We start from the raw sequence: 19,455 nt of genomic DNA, 5'->3' as shown, positions 1-19,455 counted from the left end.
TTTTAATTTTTTATTTTATTTATTTTAGTTTTTTAAGATAGACTCTCTCTCTGTAGCCCCGACTGTCCTGGAATTCTTTATGTAGACCAGGCTGGCCTCAGACTCACAGAGATTCACGTACCTCTGTCTCCCCAAGTGCTAGGACAAATGGACTCCACTCTTAAATGTGCTACACTATGTTTTTAATACTAAATTAGCAATTTTTTGCTTTGCAGACCCTATTGTCACAGAGGGTAGGGACATAAAATTTTGACCAGCCCTAAATAGAAGAATTAGCAGTGATTGACTTTCCTTCAGTAGGAGTGCCCAGACTATATAACACAGGTGCCTACCTTTTCCGTGATGTAGAAGTTTGAGCTATCAGCATGCTGCAGTGCAAAGTATTCATGGTTGGCAAGAGACCACCTTTAAAAACACAAGTAGAAATAATCAGAAACATGAAAGTGGCAATTTCTGGTTTGGCAGTTTTTATAAGATTGTGATGAATTAAACTCTCTAGAATTAGAATTGGCAGAACAGTACTTTTTACAAGGCAGTAAGTTCCCAAGACAAAATGGTATCGCCCACCCTCACTACCCAGGCCCCAGCATTGGCTCTCACTCACTACCCAGGCCCAGCCATCTCATAGGTGACTGCCTAGGTCTAGTCCTACTCTTAGCATTTCATCTCTAACACACTAACACAGGGCGGAGGGGAAGAATCAAGGCAACATTCTTCACTCTTTTAAGACTGCAACAGAGAGTGAGAAAAATAAAGGAAGTAAACACAGTTTACATTTTAGGCGATTAACACTCTTCAGCTGTCTCGGAATCCAAACTCTCACTTGGTATAGCTGACACCTATTGGACCACTCCAAGTAAGTGTTTCAGGTCTTACACATTCATAGGGAATATTCTAGATTACCGGTTCTGCTGTGCCAGTCAATACATCACATATCACTTTCCAATGTGTTCTCCCCTTGGATTGTCAGCTCACGCAGAGAAGTAGGAAAGCCCCATGGCGTGTGAGGTTCCACATCTTCTCTGACACATGAGTGGTTTCAGTTTTTTTTTTTTTTTCAGATGGAGTGTGTGCTTAACCCCAAGACCCTTTAGATTGCTCCCTACTGGGAAGGCCAAAGAGCACGACTTGCCAAAATAAACAAAAGCAAGCCTACGGTGCAGAACACCCGGTTACTTCACAGGCTGCTCTTAGAGGAAGAATGGTTCAGACTAGTAGAATGAGGTGCAGCCTGCACACAGCAACTGTGGGTGACTCTGGACAGACTGAGTGGTGAGTTGGGAACATATGTATGACTAGCACTTATTTATAATGCTGTGAATAATGTTCGCTACTCCACTGCAAGCATTTTATTTGCCTGCCTAGTCTACACAGATGAGAAGGCCTCAGCCGAGCCCCCAGTGACACTTACCCATCACAGACTTCCTTTATTATTGCAGACAGTGGTTTTTTCTGGGAGGGAGAAAAAAAAAAGGAAATACGGTCAGTTTCATTTCAACATTTTAAACAAAAAAGAAACTACTAATAAAAAAAAAAAAGTTTAAGTGGGGAAAATTTACATTTGCTGCTCATAGCCGCCAAAGGGTCTCCTACTTTTCTCGGGGTAACAAACCACGAGGTGCCCCATGAAATTTAACTATTCATTACCACTCTGGTCCTTGCTTCTATACTGAGAATTATCATCGTATTTAAGTTTGTCTTATTAAAATTAAATGGGAGCCTGTAAGGTCAAGCTGCACATGAATCAGGCGTGCAGTCATTTGGCTTTTTGCAAACAAGCTTTAATTCATGATCTTTTATTAAGATTTATTTTATCTTTTATTTATATGTTTGTGGGGGGGGCGGGTTCATGTGCACACAGATGTGACTGTAGCCCCCTGGAAGTGGAGTTACAAGTGGTTAGGAGCCACCTAATGTGAGGGCTGGGGAACTTAAGTTGGGTACTTTCGAAGAACAAACGGGAAATTTTAATTATTAACCCATCTCTCCCGCCGCTGATCCATGATAATTTTATGAGAACATGTGGCAAAAGGGATTTGGGAGACAGAGCATTGGTTCTTGCAGGTATGTAGACTTTTCACCCAACTGTGGCCCCCAGAGAAATGAGATTATGACACCATGTGCCGTTGCGTCAACTGGCAGCTGACCACAGCTGTGCTATTGCTCTAACTAACTGCCACAGCTGTGCTCTGCCTGCCCCCACGCAGAAAGAATGCACTGAGGAGAGACAAGCAGACACTAGCTGTCAGCAAGGGAAGAGGGATGAGAGGAGGGTGTCAACCAAAATAAACCCCAGACAAGGAATGGATACCAGGAAGAGAGGACACAAATTCCAACCCACAGTTCTGGGCTGGAAAGGCACCCATTAAAAAAGTGCTCCTGCTACTCTGAAGAGCTAGTGGTGTGGTACCCAGAAATTCTGACTCAGACTGGCAAGCTGAGACACTGGCAGCCAACTGTGTCTGCAGTGTAAGCTGTTGTTAGCTTAATCTTCTAAACATCGCTAACTGATCTGTAAATGAGGAGAGCTGCTATCCAACCTAAAGGCTGCTATGAAAATTAAATGATTATAGCTAAACAAGAATTACGTTAAAAGAGTAAAGAGTTCTAAAATGGTTGGGTTCCTTGCCCTCCAGTGTTGCTGACAAAGCTCATCTTTGGCCTTGAGCAAAAGGCTGCCTGTCTACAAGGGAGCTCGAAGCGTTGCTCCTATGGTCCTCCGCAGGCTTCAGTAGCCCCCTGAAGGACTGAGCTGGTGGGCAGGACTCCAAAGGAACTCCACCACCACATTCTCTTCCATGGACACAAAGCAATGTCTGTCTCTGCCGGCAGCTGTGCACATAGTAGGTGGGGAAATGGAACCGGATGACTGTTTTCTTTAAGTTTGCCTTTTGTTTAATTACTTAGATACATTAGAATAGACATGATGTTTGCACACTTTTTGGGGCTACAGCATGACATTTCAATACATGCTGAACAGTGTATAGAAACTGTCTCAGGGTAAATATATACATAGATACATGCATACATACATATTTCCCTAGACATACATCATTTCGTTGTGTTGGGAACACTCAAAATCATTTTTACTAGCTGTTTCAAATTTTTCAAGTAATTCTTTTTTAACACAACTATCCCACTGTCCTTCAAAACATTATAGATTGATTATTCTTTTTCCTGGGGTAGAGAATGGCTTACTGGTACATCATCAAATACTTTGAGGGATGGGTGAGGCTCTGGGTTCAACACCGAGGACCACACTAGAATTAGTCTCTCCTATTCAGCTGCACCCCTGTCCCCACTAACCATCCTCTCTCCGTACTGTGTACATGCCCCATTCTAGGCTCCGGCAAACACTATTTAATTCTCCACTTGAGATTATTTTAACGTTCTGATGGTACTTAAAACTTTTATTTGGCCTTCCAAGTCTGACTTATTTCACTCAGCATTATATCCAGGGGAACTAAGGATTCTTGGGAAATGCCCAGAACCTGGTATTTTCGACATCCTGAGTTGATTGCATTTTAGAGTAAGGAAGAAATCTTGTCTTGACTCTAGAGTTCAGTTACATGCTGTACACGCCCTAGCCTCTGCCAGGGCCTGTCCACTGACTGCATCTGTGAACTGGAGAGCAAATGTGTTCTTAGAACCAAATGGCAAGAAACTTTATGAACAAAATTTTCTCGGATACAGGCCTCTAATTCCAGGATTCTGGAGACAGAAGCAAGATGATCTCAAATTCAAGCTCAACTTGGGTTATACAGTAAGACTATCTCAAAAAATAAAAACAAAGAATGTCAAACAAACAGAAAAGTCCTTCGAGTAAGATAACGACTTTATATTTCCAGTTGGTAGACCCCTTCAGAATATGAGGATGTAAGGAGGATTCTAGCAGAGAGTCCCATGGCCCCACATCTTACTCTCTGTGCCCTCAAAGACAAGACCTAAGCAACAAGACTCTTAAATCATACCAGAGAGGGAGATCAAGGCAAAAGGGCCTGGTTGCTGCGATGGGACAAGATTTCCAAAGCCACTGTTCCGAAACAAGCCAAACCTCTAAATCTAGGACTCAGACAATGACTTGGGTTTTAATTCACATCAAATTCATAGACACAGAAGCCGGTTTAAAAAGACTCTGGGATACTATTATATCTGGAACATTCTGAAGGTGGATATGTGAAAAGAATAAAGACCTTAAAGTCGAAAAAGCTTGCAAACTCAATACAGAAAGATGAAACAAAAACTCTCACCGACAGAGCAAGAGGAACAATGGTGAGCTGAACATTCAAAATTCATCTCAGCCAATTAAAATGCCTGTTACATAAGGATGGGACAGGATCTATGGCCCACTTTCTGACCCTTCCCCTATCTGCTCTAATCAAACAGCCGATAGCAACTCACACCTTCCTTTTCCTGTCAGCCTCAGCTGACACTGTTTGTTGCTCTAGCAAATCATTAGCTCCCACTTTTTCAGGTCAATCAAAACTGATAACCTGTTGTAGTGTATGTGCTGCTGATAGTCACAACAATATGTCACCCTAATCACTTCCTTCCTCTCCCCTCATCACTTCCTTCCTCTCCTCTTTCTCCTCCTCCAAACTCCTCTTCTCCAGATCTCCTGCCTTCTCAACCAAATTGGATCCTTAGATGAAGCCTTCAACAGCACCTACCACCATGGCATTCTGAACTCTGCTTCTCCAGAACAAGAAGCTTCTGTAACATCAACCCTTAATTAGTAACTGCTTCCATAAATCTACAGCCGGCTCAGACTTATTGTCTATGAATTCCTACACTCTGGGTACTTATTTTGGCAGGTCTTCCAGGCACATTTCTGAGAACTTGTTCTGCTTTCACCTTCTTCTGCTCCCTTCCGTGACACAAACATTTACAAGACAGCACATCTTATGATGTCATTGCCATCATCATAACCTCTTTCTCTTTCCGAGTTGTACCTACCACCTTTGTTCTGGGGTGTAATTCCCAGAGGCCTGCAAATAAAGTCTCCACATCTCTAGTCTTATTGTCTAATCACCGTGTCAAATTAAACAAAATTCTAATTTTCACTCAAATTTTACTCGTGTGTTTCTTCTAACATCTTCCATAGACTCTTAGTGATCACTGCTATCTATGAAGTATATAAATCCCTAAGTTGACATGCAAGGCCTTCCACGGTCTGTTGCCAAGAAAGCCTTCTCTATACAAATGACCTATGCTTCTAAATACTGTGGATGATTAAAATAAATATGCTAGACCCACATTTTCACTGTGTCATGTGCTCTGTTGAAAATGTCCCTTTTCTCTTTTAACAACTGAAATCTTACAAATTATTTATCATCCATATCAAAGCCACCTTCTCCAAGTAAATGTCCCTGATTTTGCCAGAAAGACACAATTATTCTCTGTCTTTACCTGGAACAAAAATGACTCCTTCCTGAGCACTTTGCTTATTGTCTTTTCTTCTTCTCCCCTGAAACGGGGACATCTGTGACTTTGCCCATTCTCCACCCTCAGGGTAAGTATCACAGTATGTAGGTGCCAGCAGAGAGACTCAACAGTTAGGTTAACTGGAAATCCATAAATTAACTGGTCCTAAAAACCAACATGTTCATAGAGCATTTGCCTGCTTAAACTGTATCCTGGGTTCATGTCTAAAACCACTAGTCAAATAATCAAGATAAAAGAACATATAAGTAAGAAACAACTATTTTAAAAGAGAGAGAGATGGGGATAATGGGCAGGTTTTCCACTTCTCACAACATACTCCACTAGTGGGTGGCTCTTAGCAGCTGTTGGCCATAAGCTCCCAGATACACAAAAGCTATTGCTACTCGGCACAGATTCGGTCTCGGGGGAAATGCAATACACGGCCTGGAGCCAGACAGCTGATGAGGAGGACTCTGCGGAAGATAAAAGAGATGCAGACCACAGGCCAGAACCATCAGTAAGCAGTACCCAAAAGACAAGACAAGCTCCGCTCAAGTCAGACTAAGATACCAAACCGGAAAGTCCAGGGCTGGCATAGTTTTCTCACTTCCTGTATAAACCTTTGAGTTAGGCATCATTTGGCTTACTGGCTCATGAGTTTTACGCCAATCACCATCTTTGTCAATGGTCTAGCTAGATAACACTTGTTTAAGATGTTCTACGAGCCGTCACTGTCTTTGTTCAGTTCTTCAAGATTGGGAGAACGGTGACCTGAACAATACATTCGGCCATAGCTTTCTAAGACTTGCTGAATACTTCTCCTTTCACTCAGCATCCTAGTTTCCTTCCTGCTGCTCTGATAAAACACTAAGATCAAAGTCAGCTTGAGGAGGAAAGGGCTTTCAGCTCACACTTCCAGCTCTCAGTCCATCGCTGATGGAAGTCAGAACAGGAACTCAAGAAAAGAACCTGGAGGCAGGAACCATGAAGGAATGCTGCTTGCTGGCTTGTTCACATGCCCATGAACTTGATTTCTTATAAGGAATCCTGCTTGCTGGCTTGTTTGCATGCCCATGAACTTGATTTCTTATGCAGTCCAGGGCCACCTGGCTAGGAATGGTGCCAGCAAGACGTACACTCCCGCATCAAGTAAAAATCTAAACAAACACGCCCACAGGCCATTCTGACCCAAGCAAATGCTCACTTGAAGCTTTCCTCTCGGGTGACTATAGCCTGTGCTAAGTTTACAACTAAAGCAAACTAGAAAAGTCATTGAAAGAAAAATCCAAAAAGCAAAAAACATTAGGTGCTGTGAAACAATTTTTGTACACTGTAAATATGTGTTGCTCTCATTGTTAATAAAAAGCTGATTGGCTGATAGCTAGGCAAGATTTTGGGGACAGAGAGAACACAGGAAATAAGAAGGGCAAAGTTGGAGTTGCTGCAGGACAGACTCATAGAAAACAGGACATGTAGAAAACGAGGTAACAAGTATGAGCCACATGGCAGAACTTAGATAAGAAATATGGGTTAATTTAAATTATAAGAGCTAGCTAATAATAAGTCTAAGCAATTGCCTGAGCATTTATAACTAATATTAAGTCTCCATATGCTTGAGAGTCAGCTAGCAGGACAGGGCTGAATGTTGGGACACAGAGAAAGTCTGCCTACAATTAGGTCTAAAATATATGCCAACACCCCTCCCCAAGAACTAAAAACAGTTTTCGACTCTACTGGAAATCATTTGGATTCAAATGTTGGAAGTAAATTATTTCAACTGCTTAAGTATGGTTTTATATATATATACATATATATGTATATATATATGCGCACATATATATATATATTCATAGAGCTAAATTACTGAAGCTTTTTGTTTAAAAGTTAAATGTACCTTTCCCAACTACACGATGCATTATTATTACGGCGAGAAAGGCAGCCCTGCATTTCAGAACCTGGAGCACCAGACCATGGCCACGTTTATGCATGCACAGAGGCCGCGAGCCTCAATCTTTTCTCCTTTTCTTTCAACCAAAGCGAGCTGACCCTTTAAATACTGTAACACATACTCATCTGTTAAACGAACTCTGTGTTTCCCTAGAAACCTGATTGGCAGGACATCATGTACATATATACTTAATGACTGAGCTTCTTATTCTTCTCGGGAATTGATTTATCATCTTCCTGTGTGTGTCTGGACTTGTGCCTTGGACTGTGCACATGCTGGACACGTGCTCTGCCACTGAGTTATGCCACCGGGAAAAGGGAGCCTTCCTTTAATGGACTTATTCTTCTCATTTTATCTTTTACTCTCCAAGAGAGCTCTTCAGTTTCATTTAATTGATCCAAGCCTGCAAGTCCAGAAAGCATATTTTTCTTTAAAAAGAGTTCTATCCACTTTTCTTAAAATTAGGTAAGATGCCTGAAATGTCTCGTGTTCTAGCAGTTCGTGTCTAGCCTGCCTCTCTGGTGTGGCTCTCAATACCTGTGTGCTGATTCTCGCTCTCCTCGATCTCTTCACCTCCTTTGCTGCCTTAGAAAATTGCAGTAGCACCCATTTTGGAATCCTCATCCTCCTTCTGATGCTTCTTCTGAAGTCTGGTCCTAATCAGAGCCGTTGCACAGATCAGCGGCAGCTCTATGGAGCTATCCTGCCACCCCTTAAAAGAGAACCTTTCCCCTTAAAAAAACAAGCTTTCTCTTTCTGTCTGACTCTTCTCTAAAACAAAACAAAAACAAACAAAAAACCCACTCTGTCAACTCAGGGCATACATTCCCTCAAGGCATGAGAGACCTGCTGAGGGCTGTTTATTTAGGAGGAAGCCAAATCAGCCCACCAGGAGGCTCTTTCCCAGGAGATCCCTCAGCTGTTATCCTCCATCCACATTCCCAGGGTCAGCACGGGTGATTCTGTCCACTTCTGACTACTCAACCACCTGTTCCTGACTGCTGGCCAAAGCTCCTGGCCTGAGGACTTTACACAGTCCCTTGTTCATCTTCGAGCTCTCCAATCTGCTGCTGTCCACGTGTCTGCCTTGCCACCTGCCTGCTGCAGCCGGGAGCAGCCCAGCTGGTATACAAACACCTGTCAGTGACAAGGCATTGTGGGCTGCAGTTCTCCGCTCTGACAGTCACACTTCAGGCTGAAGGGTATCTCCTAGAAACAACACTCAACTCCATCAATATATCTACTCAGAATGATTTTAGGGCACAGAAAAACATCATCAAGGGATGAAAATCACTTGGGATGATGATCACTGCCTAGTTCTCCTAACTTTCTCTTGACTAGAACCACTTCAGAGAAAGACCTAGGGGCTGCACCCCAGTGTTTGCAGTTCCTGGTTTGGTAAAGTTAGATTCATTACTGTAAACAGAGACAGCACTTATGTTTCCTAGTCGCCCAGACACAAATAATCACACAGAAATTATATTAATTACAACACTGTTTGGCCAATGGTTCAGGCATATTCCTAGCTAGCTCTTACATCTTAAATTAACCCATTTCTATTCATCTTTGTGACACCTCGAGGCTGTGGCTTACTGGTAATGTTCTGGCATTTTTCTCCTTCAGCAGCTACATGGCATCTCTCTAACTCCACCTACTCTCTATATATATCTCTGTTCAGATTTCATGCATGGTTTTATTTGCGCTGCCATAGGCCAAATTAGCTTCTTTATTAACCAATGGTAATAAAACATATTCACAGCATACAGAGGGGAATCCCACATCACACTACAATTCTTCAAAAAACCAGAGCAAAAGCTATCTCTGGCACACATTAGCCTCATGAAAATTGAGACAATGGTGCAAGATCCTTGGCACAGCATGTGGAGCAGAGTAAGACATAAATGTCACCTACAAATACGCCCATTCAATGTAATCTCCCTGCTTAGACATTCACAGGTACTTTTTTAAAAAATTCAATAAAATCCTGAATATCCAATCCTTCTTCATGTGACTCTAGCCTGTGACGATGCAGCTTTTGTATCATAAACTGATACAAAACTGATACGTAATTTATGAACCCTGAAGAGTTTTAACTTCTCTTTGCAGTCTCTGACTGTTCCTGGAGCTAAGATAAGTAGCTAGGAGGACACAGCCAGTGCACAAAGCAGCCTCTATTCCCCATCAGTCACTGGCCTTCCCACACTGTCATTAACGCGCAGTCCTTTAATTGGAAAACCATTTTCCACAAAGGCCTCAAGTTGTTGGCCCTATATTCTTAATCCTTTCTGCAGTGCTTTAAAAGAATCTGGCAGCGCTTTTTTTCCCTAATACTTTGAAGCGTTATTGCACAGCACTGGGGATTTTCCTTTGCTTCATTGAACAGATTATGCACAGCGGCTCTGTGTAATGTTGGCCCAGAAAGAAAAGAAACCCAGCTTCCAAATGTCAGGGTACCACAGAGAAAGCATTCGCATGTTGACTGCAACTTGCACAATATGACTCGGAGAAACTTTTATGTACAATGACCCATCTAGTTCCTTGACACCGGGTCAAGTGACAACGGTTGCTCTGTTAGCTGTATTGTCCTCCAAAGACAGTGTGACTGTCCCGCACTTCGGGGCTGCAGTGTAAGTGTGGCCAAGAGTGGTGTGTTCTGAGAGCAGTGTTTACATTCCCTGTCTTCGTAATGATATCTGAACTAATCTGAAAGATATTAACAAAAATCACACTTCCCTGAGGCAAATTTAGCTGCTTCTTCCAAAATGAGTATTTTGACAACTGTTGCAATGCGAATCACTGAAATCATAGTCCAGTAATTATAAAAAATGACAGAGGGCCTCACAGCAGCCTCCCAAGATTAATATGAGGACCTGAAAGATGACAAATCATGCCTCCTATTTCTTGACAAATAATTCACTCCAAAAATCATTTACTAAAAAGGACTTGTTTCAAGTTTCATGAACTAATCAAATATTTTTTACCAAAATAAAGTACAATATTCATGCCAAAGACACAAATAGCACTCCAATGCATTAATGGGCTAACAATAAACAGTTATCTCTTTTAGAGGCCCTTGTACATTCTGTAGAAACAGTTTCTATCCCTCAAAAAGAAAAGGTTTATCACACTAAAATTCTTGTGTCATCTATGATCCCCTGAGTCTCCTTGCAAATGCTTACTATTTTATTTTGCTAATTACCAATATTTCCTAAATTTCATTGTTTCTGACAAGAACCAATTTCCTACTTTCCTGTCTCTTTCTCAACTTTCCTCACTAGCAAGCCTTCCAAGAAGTTCTTCAAGACGACACCAACCTGGGTTCTTCCCCACCCTTAATCATCAATGTTTCTTCCTGTACGGAAATGAATGGTTACACTATGAATTATGTCAAGTCTTGTGATCTGCTCACCTGCCTCCATGTCAAATAATATACTTATACTTGTGTCAAACTCAAATGCAGAAGGTTAACCATATTCATGTGTAGTTTGAAAATAAGACGTCAGAATGACAAAGTGTGACTGTACACCCTGACAGATGAGAAGTGATTGGACTAGGTGACTTCCTATGAATAAGCCTCAATGCTAAGTAGGATCCAGGTTCAGTTTAAACATGGGATTAGCGAAACTGTGTCAACTGCAAAGAAGATGGAAGTAAGAGAGCACTCTTCTCAGTTAGGGTTTCTATTGCTGTGACGAACAAAACACCATGACCAAAGCAAGCTAGAGAGGAAAGGGTTTATTAGGCTTACGCTTTCAAATCACAAGTCATCATCAACAAAAGGAACTCAAGGAGAGCAGATTCCTGGAGATGGGAGCTGATGCAGAAGCTACGGAGGAGTGCTGCTCACTGGCTTGCTCTCCCTGGCTTGCTCAGACTGTTTTCGTATAGAACCCAGGATCCCCAGGCCAAAGGAAGCACTATGCACAATGTAGTGGGCTCTCCCACATCAATCACTAATTAAGAAAATACCACACAGGCTTACTTACAGCCCCATCTTGTGGAAACGTTTTCTTGAGATTTCCTCCACTCGGATGATTTTAGCTTATGTCACCTAGCACAATGTCAGTCAAAAGAACACAGGAGTGAAGTGATGGCAAGGGCAATCTGAAGAAGCTAGTTCACATTCCTAAAGGTTTTCCGCCTTGTGACTGGTCTCTCATTCACTGCACAACTAGCCCACATGCTTGTGAGTGGACACACTATGACAACTTACCCTCCCTTAACTGTAATGGGTTTGTTGAGATATCTGCCAGCAGGCACTGGACAGACTTTGGGCTTCTTAATCTGAAACGAATGTTCTATTAATGAGAGGGTGACAACCTGAGACAGAAATGCAGGCTTGAAGAATATTAAAACTTCTTTTGCAGGGAAAACCTAACACGTGCAAGCAATGGCCACAATGTCTCCATATGTCTGTACCTTCAACGATGCACTAACGCAAACTTTTACTGTCTGTCCTCACTTGACCAGTCTTGTGCTATAGGGCAACAGTGGCTGCTAGCTGATCACATATTCACACACAAGGGTGTCACTAAGCCTGCTGCACGACTGAGAAAACTATGAGGCTGCGTAGTAAAATGCAGCACAGGAGACGCCATCGAATGGAAGGACACTGTGACTCTGGGTACCTCGGTGCTAATTCTCTGTGACAAATGTCACTTAGTTTATAATCCTTTAGCGTGTCCATGAGACTGGTGGATGATCCTTCCTCACACATTAGCCACAGTGGTCATGATAAAATGTGATGTTAGCTCTGGAATGTTTAATATTAGCTTCTCCATTCCAGCTCTTTTCTTGTTTTTAATACCCAAATCACCACTTCCAAGCCAGCTGTTCCCTGAGGTCCTTCCTTGTCTCAGGCTGCTTCTAAGGAGTGTATATTCACCCACAAGCTCAAAGTCAACTATTACCTCCAAACTCTCAATTTTCAATGTGCATTTGTCTACTTGACACTTACCAAAATATAGACCTGCAATGAATATTACATCTTCCCTATCCTTCACACTGTAGTGCCAGGACCCTATCTGTCAGTTTACTCTAAGGAGATGTCTCAAACTTTCCTCTTTATTCTGCCTATAGACAGAAAGGAGCAATAAACAGTGGGCACCATGTGAAGATCCTCAGGCATTTCTGCCTGAAGATACAATAAGTGGAAAGGAGTAGTTAAAGGAACTCCTATGATGAATGGGAAGAGTTGGCACCATCACAAGCCTACAGGAGGCTAAAAGGGCCAGCTGGAAGAAGAAACCGTCTTGTCCATATACAGACACTCTTGAAAGCTTGTTCCATCACAGGTTTTTAGATGCAAAAGTGGCATAACTGGGTATGTATTCCCAAACCACAGTCGATTTTGCTGGTGGCCAAGAGGCCAGTGAAAACCCAAGGGAATCCTGAAAAAGGCAGACACGGAACAATGTCCAACCTGAAGCACAGGTTGCAGAGGGAGGAACAGAGGCCATGGGAGGCACAGCAATGATACTGCCCTCACTCTGAAAGACACAGTCTACCTCCACTGTCATCAAGCCATGACACAATTATCTCTTCACTGGGCCACGGCAGGAGGAGGCTAACTATTTCCATTCCATTTTGCAATTCACCAAATAATTCTCAACTTGGGACCATCTGAAAGGATAAAGCACCGTGTCATTTCCCTGCTTATGCCTTTTGATCTACCATCTCCTGGACAGAGAACTATATCCCCAGAGTTCCACATGAGAAAGCCTTGACGCATCCAGTCATTCAAAATCCATTCTTCCTCATGGTCAAATTTCCTTCCAACTCCAAAGAGATAAAATATGAGGTAGAGTTTCTTTAAACACTGCCTCTCTTCCATGCATTCATTCTCTCTGGATTGGTAGAACTGGCTACTGACCCTAACTTGGCACTTTGCAGGTGGAGCCTGACATCATATTTTTCATCCCTTTCTTTTTAGGCTGTCTTTTGGATGAATCCCTACTTTTATCTTCTTTCACCAATTCTCTCTTCAGTTAAACCTACTTTGTGTGTTTAATTCTTTCGAATCGTTAGTATACTGTACGTGATATTTCGTTTGCTATCTGTGCTGTCTCATTCCTAAGGTTTCTAGTTTGTTTTTCCTCATGCTCGCTGGTTCTAATTTCATCACCACCTACTCTGTGCCCACTGTCTTTGTTTGTGTAGTTTTCAGCGTCTCTCATAGTTCTGCCCCTGACGTTTCCTGACCGTGCTGTTTTTCAGTTTTCCCGGGCTGCACTCCTCAACGCTGACAAGCACGGGCAACAGGTGTGATAGCGAGAGATGAAGATGGAGGGGAAGCTTCCTACAATGGCTGTGGGGGAGAGGAATCTAGGAAGACACACAGCTTCAGCTTAAGCAGAAAGAATAAGGTGACCCCCTTACCAAGGGAAAAGGAAGAGAAGAAAAGTGCACAGGGGCAGCGGGAACCATGGAGTGGAGAACATTTAAAACTAAAGTAACAGAGATGCTTAGACAGGAAAGACAAACCAGCAGATGTTTTAGGTCAGAAGTGCCAGCTAGAAATTAGAAGCACCCTATCACCAATGAAGACCTTGTAAATCCAGATTACCACAAGCTTATCCCACAGTCATGATGGGAAGACCCACATTGGTGCTCACAAGGCCTTCACAGATACATTTAGAAACCTTAATGAGGACAAGGAAAATGATGCCCTCTCTAAAGCCATTCCTTCTCACAGCTGTACTACACTGTGAATAAACACAGAGAATGCTAGCATCATCTCATCTCTCTCCTCTACTTGACTCATACAGCTTAGAATTGCAGCTATGGTATACACCAGAAACTGGAAGGCACAAAGCGCATCCCGCAAAATGTAGAACATCATACAATGGGCTTCAAGGCTGGTGAGGGGAGCCCTTCGTGATGTTAGAGGTGCACATAGTAAGGGTCCTCATCTATCTAGTGTAAAGAGGAAAACTGACCTCTCTCAGGGATTTATACATCTGAGATGGAAGAATAAATTCCAACTAGACAGAGAAACAGGAATGTGCTTGCCAATTAAGAAAAGTGGTATCTATAAAGGCTCTAAAGAGGGAAAAGCTCTGTATGAACTCAGAAAATAATAGGACATATGATGACAGACATAAAGAAGCCATAGTGGCTCTAAAAGGGCTGGCAAAGCCCATAGAGATGAGGACATGGGTCCCAGAAGCCACAGAAAGGATCAAAGATGGCAGAGTCTTGACACATTTAGGAAGAAGGCTCTCCAGCACTGTTTCTGAGAGACTGTGAGAGATGGAAGGGGTTGTCATGACAATAGACAGGGCACTGGCCAAGAGGCTACACTGAGCACTGTTGGTTGCAGGAAACAAGAAGAGCAAGTGGGAGTTTTACTTTTCATGATTGCCTTTTTCTCTCCCAGAATGATGGACAAACCTCATCTTAGTCACATGCACCTTGGGATAAAGAACATGCTGCCTTTTGCAGAACAATTAATAAAAACCCAGAGACAGATATTGGAGTTCAACCTGAAAACCAGAAAACCAAAGCATCCAACCACTGGCTCTTACCTCTATCTCAGACCAAAATGAAGATCCTGCCACAATGTTTCTCAGAATAAGACTGAGCCTGAAACCTGTCTCCTCCCATTTTATATTCTTCTCTAGTGTTGGAATTAAAGGCATGCACCACTAACACCTGATTTCTATGGCAAACCAATGTGGCTACTGGGATCAAAGGTGTGTGTTACAACTGCCTGGTCTATATGGCTGACCAGTGCAACTCTTTTACTCTCTGATCTTCAGAAAAGCTTTATACTGGTACAAATGAAATATCACTTCATTTTCCCTTTTGTCTAAAATTAAAAAGGCTCTAACTAAAATAAGAAAAACTATAAACAATAAGCACAATGGCTATATAAAATATATACAGGTAATAAATACACTGACAACGTCTAGTCCATTTGCATTTGACAAATTCAGAGCTAATACTCCAGTCTACCCTATTAGGTATCAAAGTCTTGTACCTAATTTTCTTTCCATCAAAACTTGCTTTCTGTGTCAAGTAAACAAGGAAAACTGTAACTATCTAATATTCAACTCCCTCAGAGACCCAAGAAAGAAATAATATTAACTGAGTAAGTAGGAAGTGCAAGAAGTGACTTCTAAGAAATGTGTGAAATGATAGAAACAGCTGACTGCCTAGACAGCCATCAAAGTTCTTCTGCAACAATGGGACATCTATCTTCAGCCTACTGGCCTATCAAACTCAACAGACTATTCTGTGAAGCAGGATATTCTGAAGGGCTGTCCTTTCTTGCCTTGACAATGTTTGATAGTCACTTTCTTTTATGTCCAGCTTGTCCAATTAAAACAGCATACTGCCAGCAGTCGAGGCAAGTACATTTTCTTGCCCAGTGGTTTACTTTTGCTACAAATAAAGTAACCTCCATGTGGATTCGATGCCCATTAATGTTTCTGAGCATATCCTGGTGCTGCAAAAAGCAAACATATCTCATTGTCATTAAAAAACAAAGAACCTATGTTATTAAAACATCTTAAATGCCATATTCTGTAGATCTCTGAAGTATCTGAAGATGACCTGTCTATCTAAAATATATCTTTGTTTGACCTTGAAAACATACTTAATGTGACTACCAGTTCGATTATAATAGGTGACTAGTTACTAACTTACATTTCCTTATTATCCTAAACAGTTGGTAATAACTTTCAAGACTAGAAATAAACATTACAAATTTTTAAACGATCTGTATGGCTACATACCTTGAACAAGATTAGAAACATATGTACAGTATGTTTTAACAAAATTAATCTTAAATTTGTATCAAAATACAAAATTTGTATACAAAATATAAAAGTCCAATCCAATGTAAAAAATTTAAAACTAGTAGTTGTTTTTGAAAAGTAGATTCAATAATCTACCTTTTTATCTTATCATATCTATATCCTCCCTTTTTTCTTCTTAGAGTATATTCAATAATCTACCCTTTTATCCTATCATATCGTCTGTCAGTAGAGTATAAGACTTTTAATCTCAGGGTCGTGGGTTTGAGACTCAGGTTGAGCACCATTTTAGACAGAAGCTTCTGTCCTGCCTGGTTCCACAGCCATTCAGTCCCAAAGAAACACACAGAGGCTTATATTATTTATAAACTGTTTGGCCTAATACTCAAGCTTATTATTAACTAGCTCTTACAACTTAAATTAACCTACAGTTTAGTCAATGTTTAGCCATGTGGCTTGGTACCTTTTCTCAGTGCAGCATTCTCATCTTGTTTCCTCTGCATTTGGCTAGTGACTGTGTCTCTGCCTTTCATCTTCCCAGAATTCTCCTAATCTGGATGCCCCGCCTATACTTTCTGCCTGGCTATTGGCCAATCTGTATTTTATTAAACCAATACAGCTGACAAATCTTTACAGTAAACAAGAGCATTATCCCACAGCAGCCTTTATTTACAAAGTGAAAACTTCATCATTCCTGGGACACAGAATTCTTCACACTGAAGTGTGTGTGTGTGTGTGTGTGTGTGTGTGTGTGTATGTGTTTGTGTGTCTGTGTCTGTGTGTCCCTGTCTGTGTGCATCCCACCATACACTAATCTCTAGATAATCTATTTTTTAATAGGAAGTTCAAGGCATGACATATACAAAACATTACAGAAATGAAAAAGGATCACAAAGTTTCAGTTAAATACTGTTGGTCCAAAACTCTTTACTGAGTTGTCAAAACTTTACTATGCAACAATCCTATGGGAGGAGGTAAGTTGGCAGAACACCTCTCCTATATAGAAAGCATACTCAATATAAGCTATTCTATTCTTCAAAAAGAAGAGCAGAATGGACGTTGGGGTTCACTCTTGTTCAATTATACTGTGTTTTCAGAGGTAAGAAGTAAATTGGCTTTCTTTTCCTGTACATGTAATATTCAAAGTTCATACGGGGTTCTATAGAATAACCTATGAGAGAAAGGGAGAGGGAGAGAGGGAGAGAAAGAGAGACAAGAGAGAGAAAGAGAAGAAGAGAGAGAAAACAAAAAAGGAAGTCCCCCAATCACTTTATTTTAAAGGAAGTTTAAGAAATAGAAGCTAAGTTACCAAATTCAAGCATTGCAACAATCAGATGAGGGATAACTTCCCCCACTAATAGCATTCTAAGTCACCACAAATGCCTAATGTAATATCACAGGATTATCACACATTCCTCAAGTGAGTTCTTAAAGGTGTTATGTGTGTACTCTATAAAGTAAGGACAGGCTCAAAATTATTAGGACACTGCTATTAATGTGGAAATTGAGGCGTTGGCTTTATGGGAGACATTGAAATTTACTGTGGGAGCCAGAGACATTGCCAGAAGATTCAGTAAATGTCCAGGACCTCACAACAGTATTTTCCAAATGCAACAATAATCATGAGATCATTCCCCAAGAGAATTTGATAAAAACAGTAATCCATGGACCTTGAACCACTCATCCATCTTCTCTGTGTTTTCAATGGCTCCTGGGCAATCTTGATGCAAAGCCAAGCTCGGGAGTTTTCATCTGGTTCATTTTTAAAAAAGAGGAAATTCTATCTACTGCCCAAGGGATATTTGGCAGTGTCTAGACACCTTTGCTAATCACACTGCAGGAGAGGTACTACTGGCATCTACTGAATAAAGCCAGGATGTCCTTAAAATGCTAGGAGTCACAGGACAGCACCACAACCAAGAACCATCAGGCTCAGGACCAGAGTTGAGCATCTAACCCAGGCACTCGAGAAAAACACTACAAGGAAATCCCATTGCTTCTAGTGTTTGCAGCACAGGTTAAGAAGCAGTTCTCTCAAATTTCTATCTGATGATCTTCATTCTTTGTTATCAAGAGCCCCATCTGAATTCAGGTGTTTTTATTTGGAGCTCAGTACCTATCGGTTGCCTTTGACCATGCAGTTAATGTTTAAACACTTTGGAATTTGCAGACTTCCAAGTTGAAGAATTGGTTTAATGTATTCAGGGGGAAGTTTTTATTACTGGCTCCAAATTTGCCTAAAACATGAGATGCTTATTCTACTCTGTGTAACAGGAGAACAAGAACTGACTGCTTATGGCTGCATTATTAAGCAGAAAGCTGAATGCTTATCTCACAGTGTCGTGCAAGCAAGGAAGGACTTAGGAATACTGCCAACTCTTCCTTACAAAATTGGAAACTGGGCTGGAGAGATGGCTCAGTGGTTAAGAGCATTGTCTGCTCTTCCAAAGGTCCTGAGTTCAATTCCCAGCAACCGCATGGTGGCTCACAACCATCTGTAATGAGGTCTGGTGCCCTCTTCTGGCCTTCAGGCATACATACAGAAAGAATATTGTATACATAATAAATAAATTTAAAAAAAAAAACAAAGGGGCTGGTGAGATGGCTCAGTGGTTAAGAGCACTGACTGTTCCTCCAGAGGACCCGGGTTCAATTCCCAGCACCCACATGGCAGCTTGCAGCTGTCTGTAGTTCCAATTCAAGAGAATCTGATATCATATGCCAATGTACATGAAATAAAGTTAAATAAAGTTTTTTAAAAAAAAATAAAAATAAACAAAATTGGAAACTGCTCCTGGTCACACCCAGGGGAAGTGTAAAGCCTGACTTTGGATCCAATCGGTACCCACCAAGTCCATATTCTTAAGTACCTTGCTAATTTGCCTGCTGAGGAGCCCAGCTCCTGTATGCTAGCCTGTTGGGCCATATATGGCTTTGCATGGTGTCTACTGTAATAATCCAGTCCAATGGGCAGGTGCCTTTGGATTTTAAGAAAATGCAGCCTTTGCTTTCTAAACCCAACAAGTCCCTGAAAATGTCAGTGGTAGCAGCGGAGCAGGCACACTAGTGATGGTGTTCACTTCTGTTCAAACCTGACTGCTGTTACTGGGACATAATAGATGGAGAGGCTAAAGCAGAACCAACCAGCAGAGAGACCTAGATTTATTAACGTCTGCCTGCACAGCGGTGTTGAACAGTGCTGGATTCAAGGCAGCACCTTCCTAGCAGAATTCTCGTGGCCAAATGAATGAGGCAGTGAATAATTATGAAACAGGAAAGCTACACAGGACTCTTAGGGCTATAGCAATATCACAAAACACTGCA

General features: G+C 41.6%; 1 protein-coding gene across 4 annotated transcripts in view; it reads right to left on the bottom strand.

The window, feature by feature from the left end:
* Elmo1 (engulfment and cell motility 1) overlaps nt 1–19,455 on the bottom strand; it is a 517,917-nt gene that overhangs the window by 398,471 nt on the left and 99,991 nt on the right. For 3 of the 4 annotated variants that reach the window (XM_038333241.1, XM_038333243.1, XM_038333242.1), the window contains exons 3-4: nt 1,412–1,452; nt 333–405 (exon numbers count right to left, since the gene is read on the bottom strand). In XM_038333241.1, the coding sequence (XP_038189169.1) occupies nt 333–405; nt 1,412–1,452 (114 nt within the window). Of the gene's footprint in view, nt 1–332; nt 406–903; nt 1,014–1,411; nt 1,453–19,455 lie in introns of those variants that run through there. The other variant, XM_038333244.1, reaches the window with a different exon arrangement.

The sequence above is a fragment of the Arvicola amphibius genome, chromosome 6, assembly GCF_903992535.2.
Source record: "Arvicola amphibius chromosome 6, mArvAmp1.2, whole genome shotgun sequence".
NCBI classification, from domain to species: Eukaryota; Metazoa; Chordata; class Mammalia; order Rodentia; family Cricetidae; genus Arvicola; species Arvicola amphibius.
The sequence above is the reverse complement of the archived record's forward strand: the minus strand, read 5'-3'. Positions and strand labels throughout refer to the sequence as shown.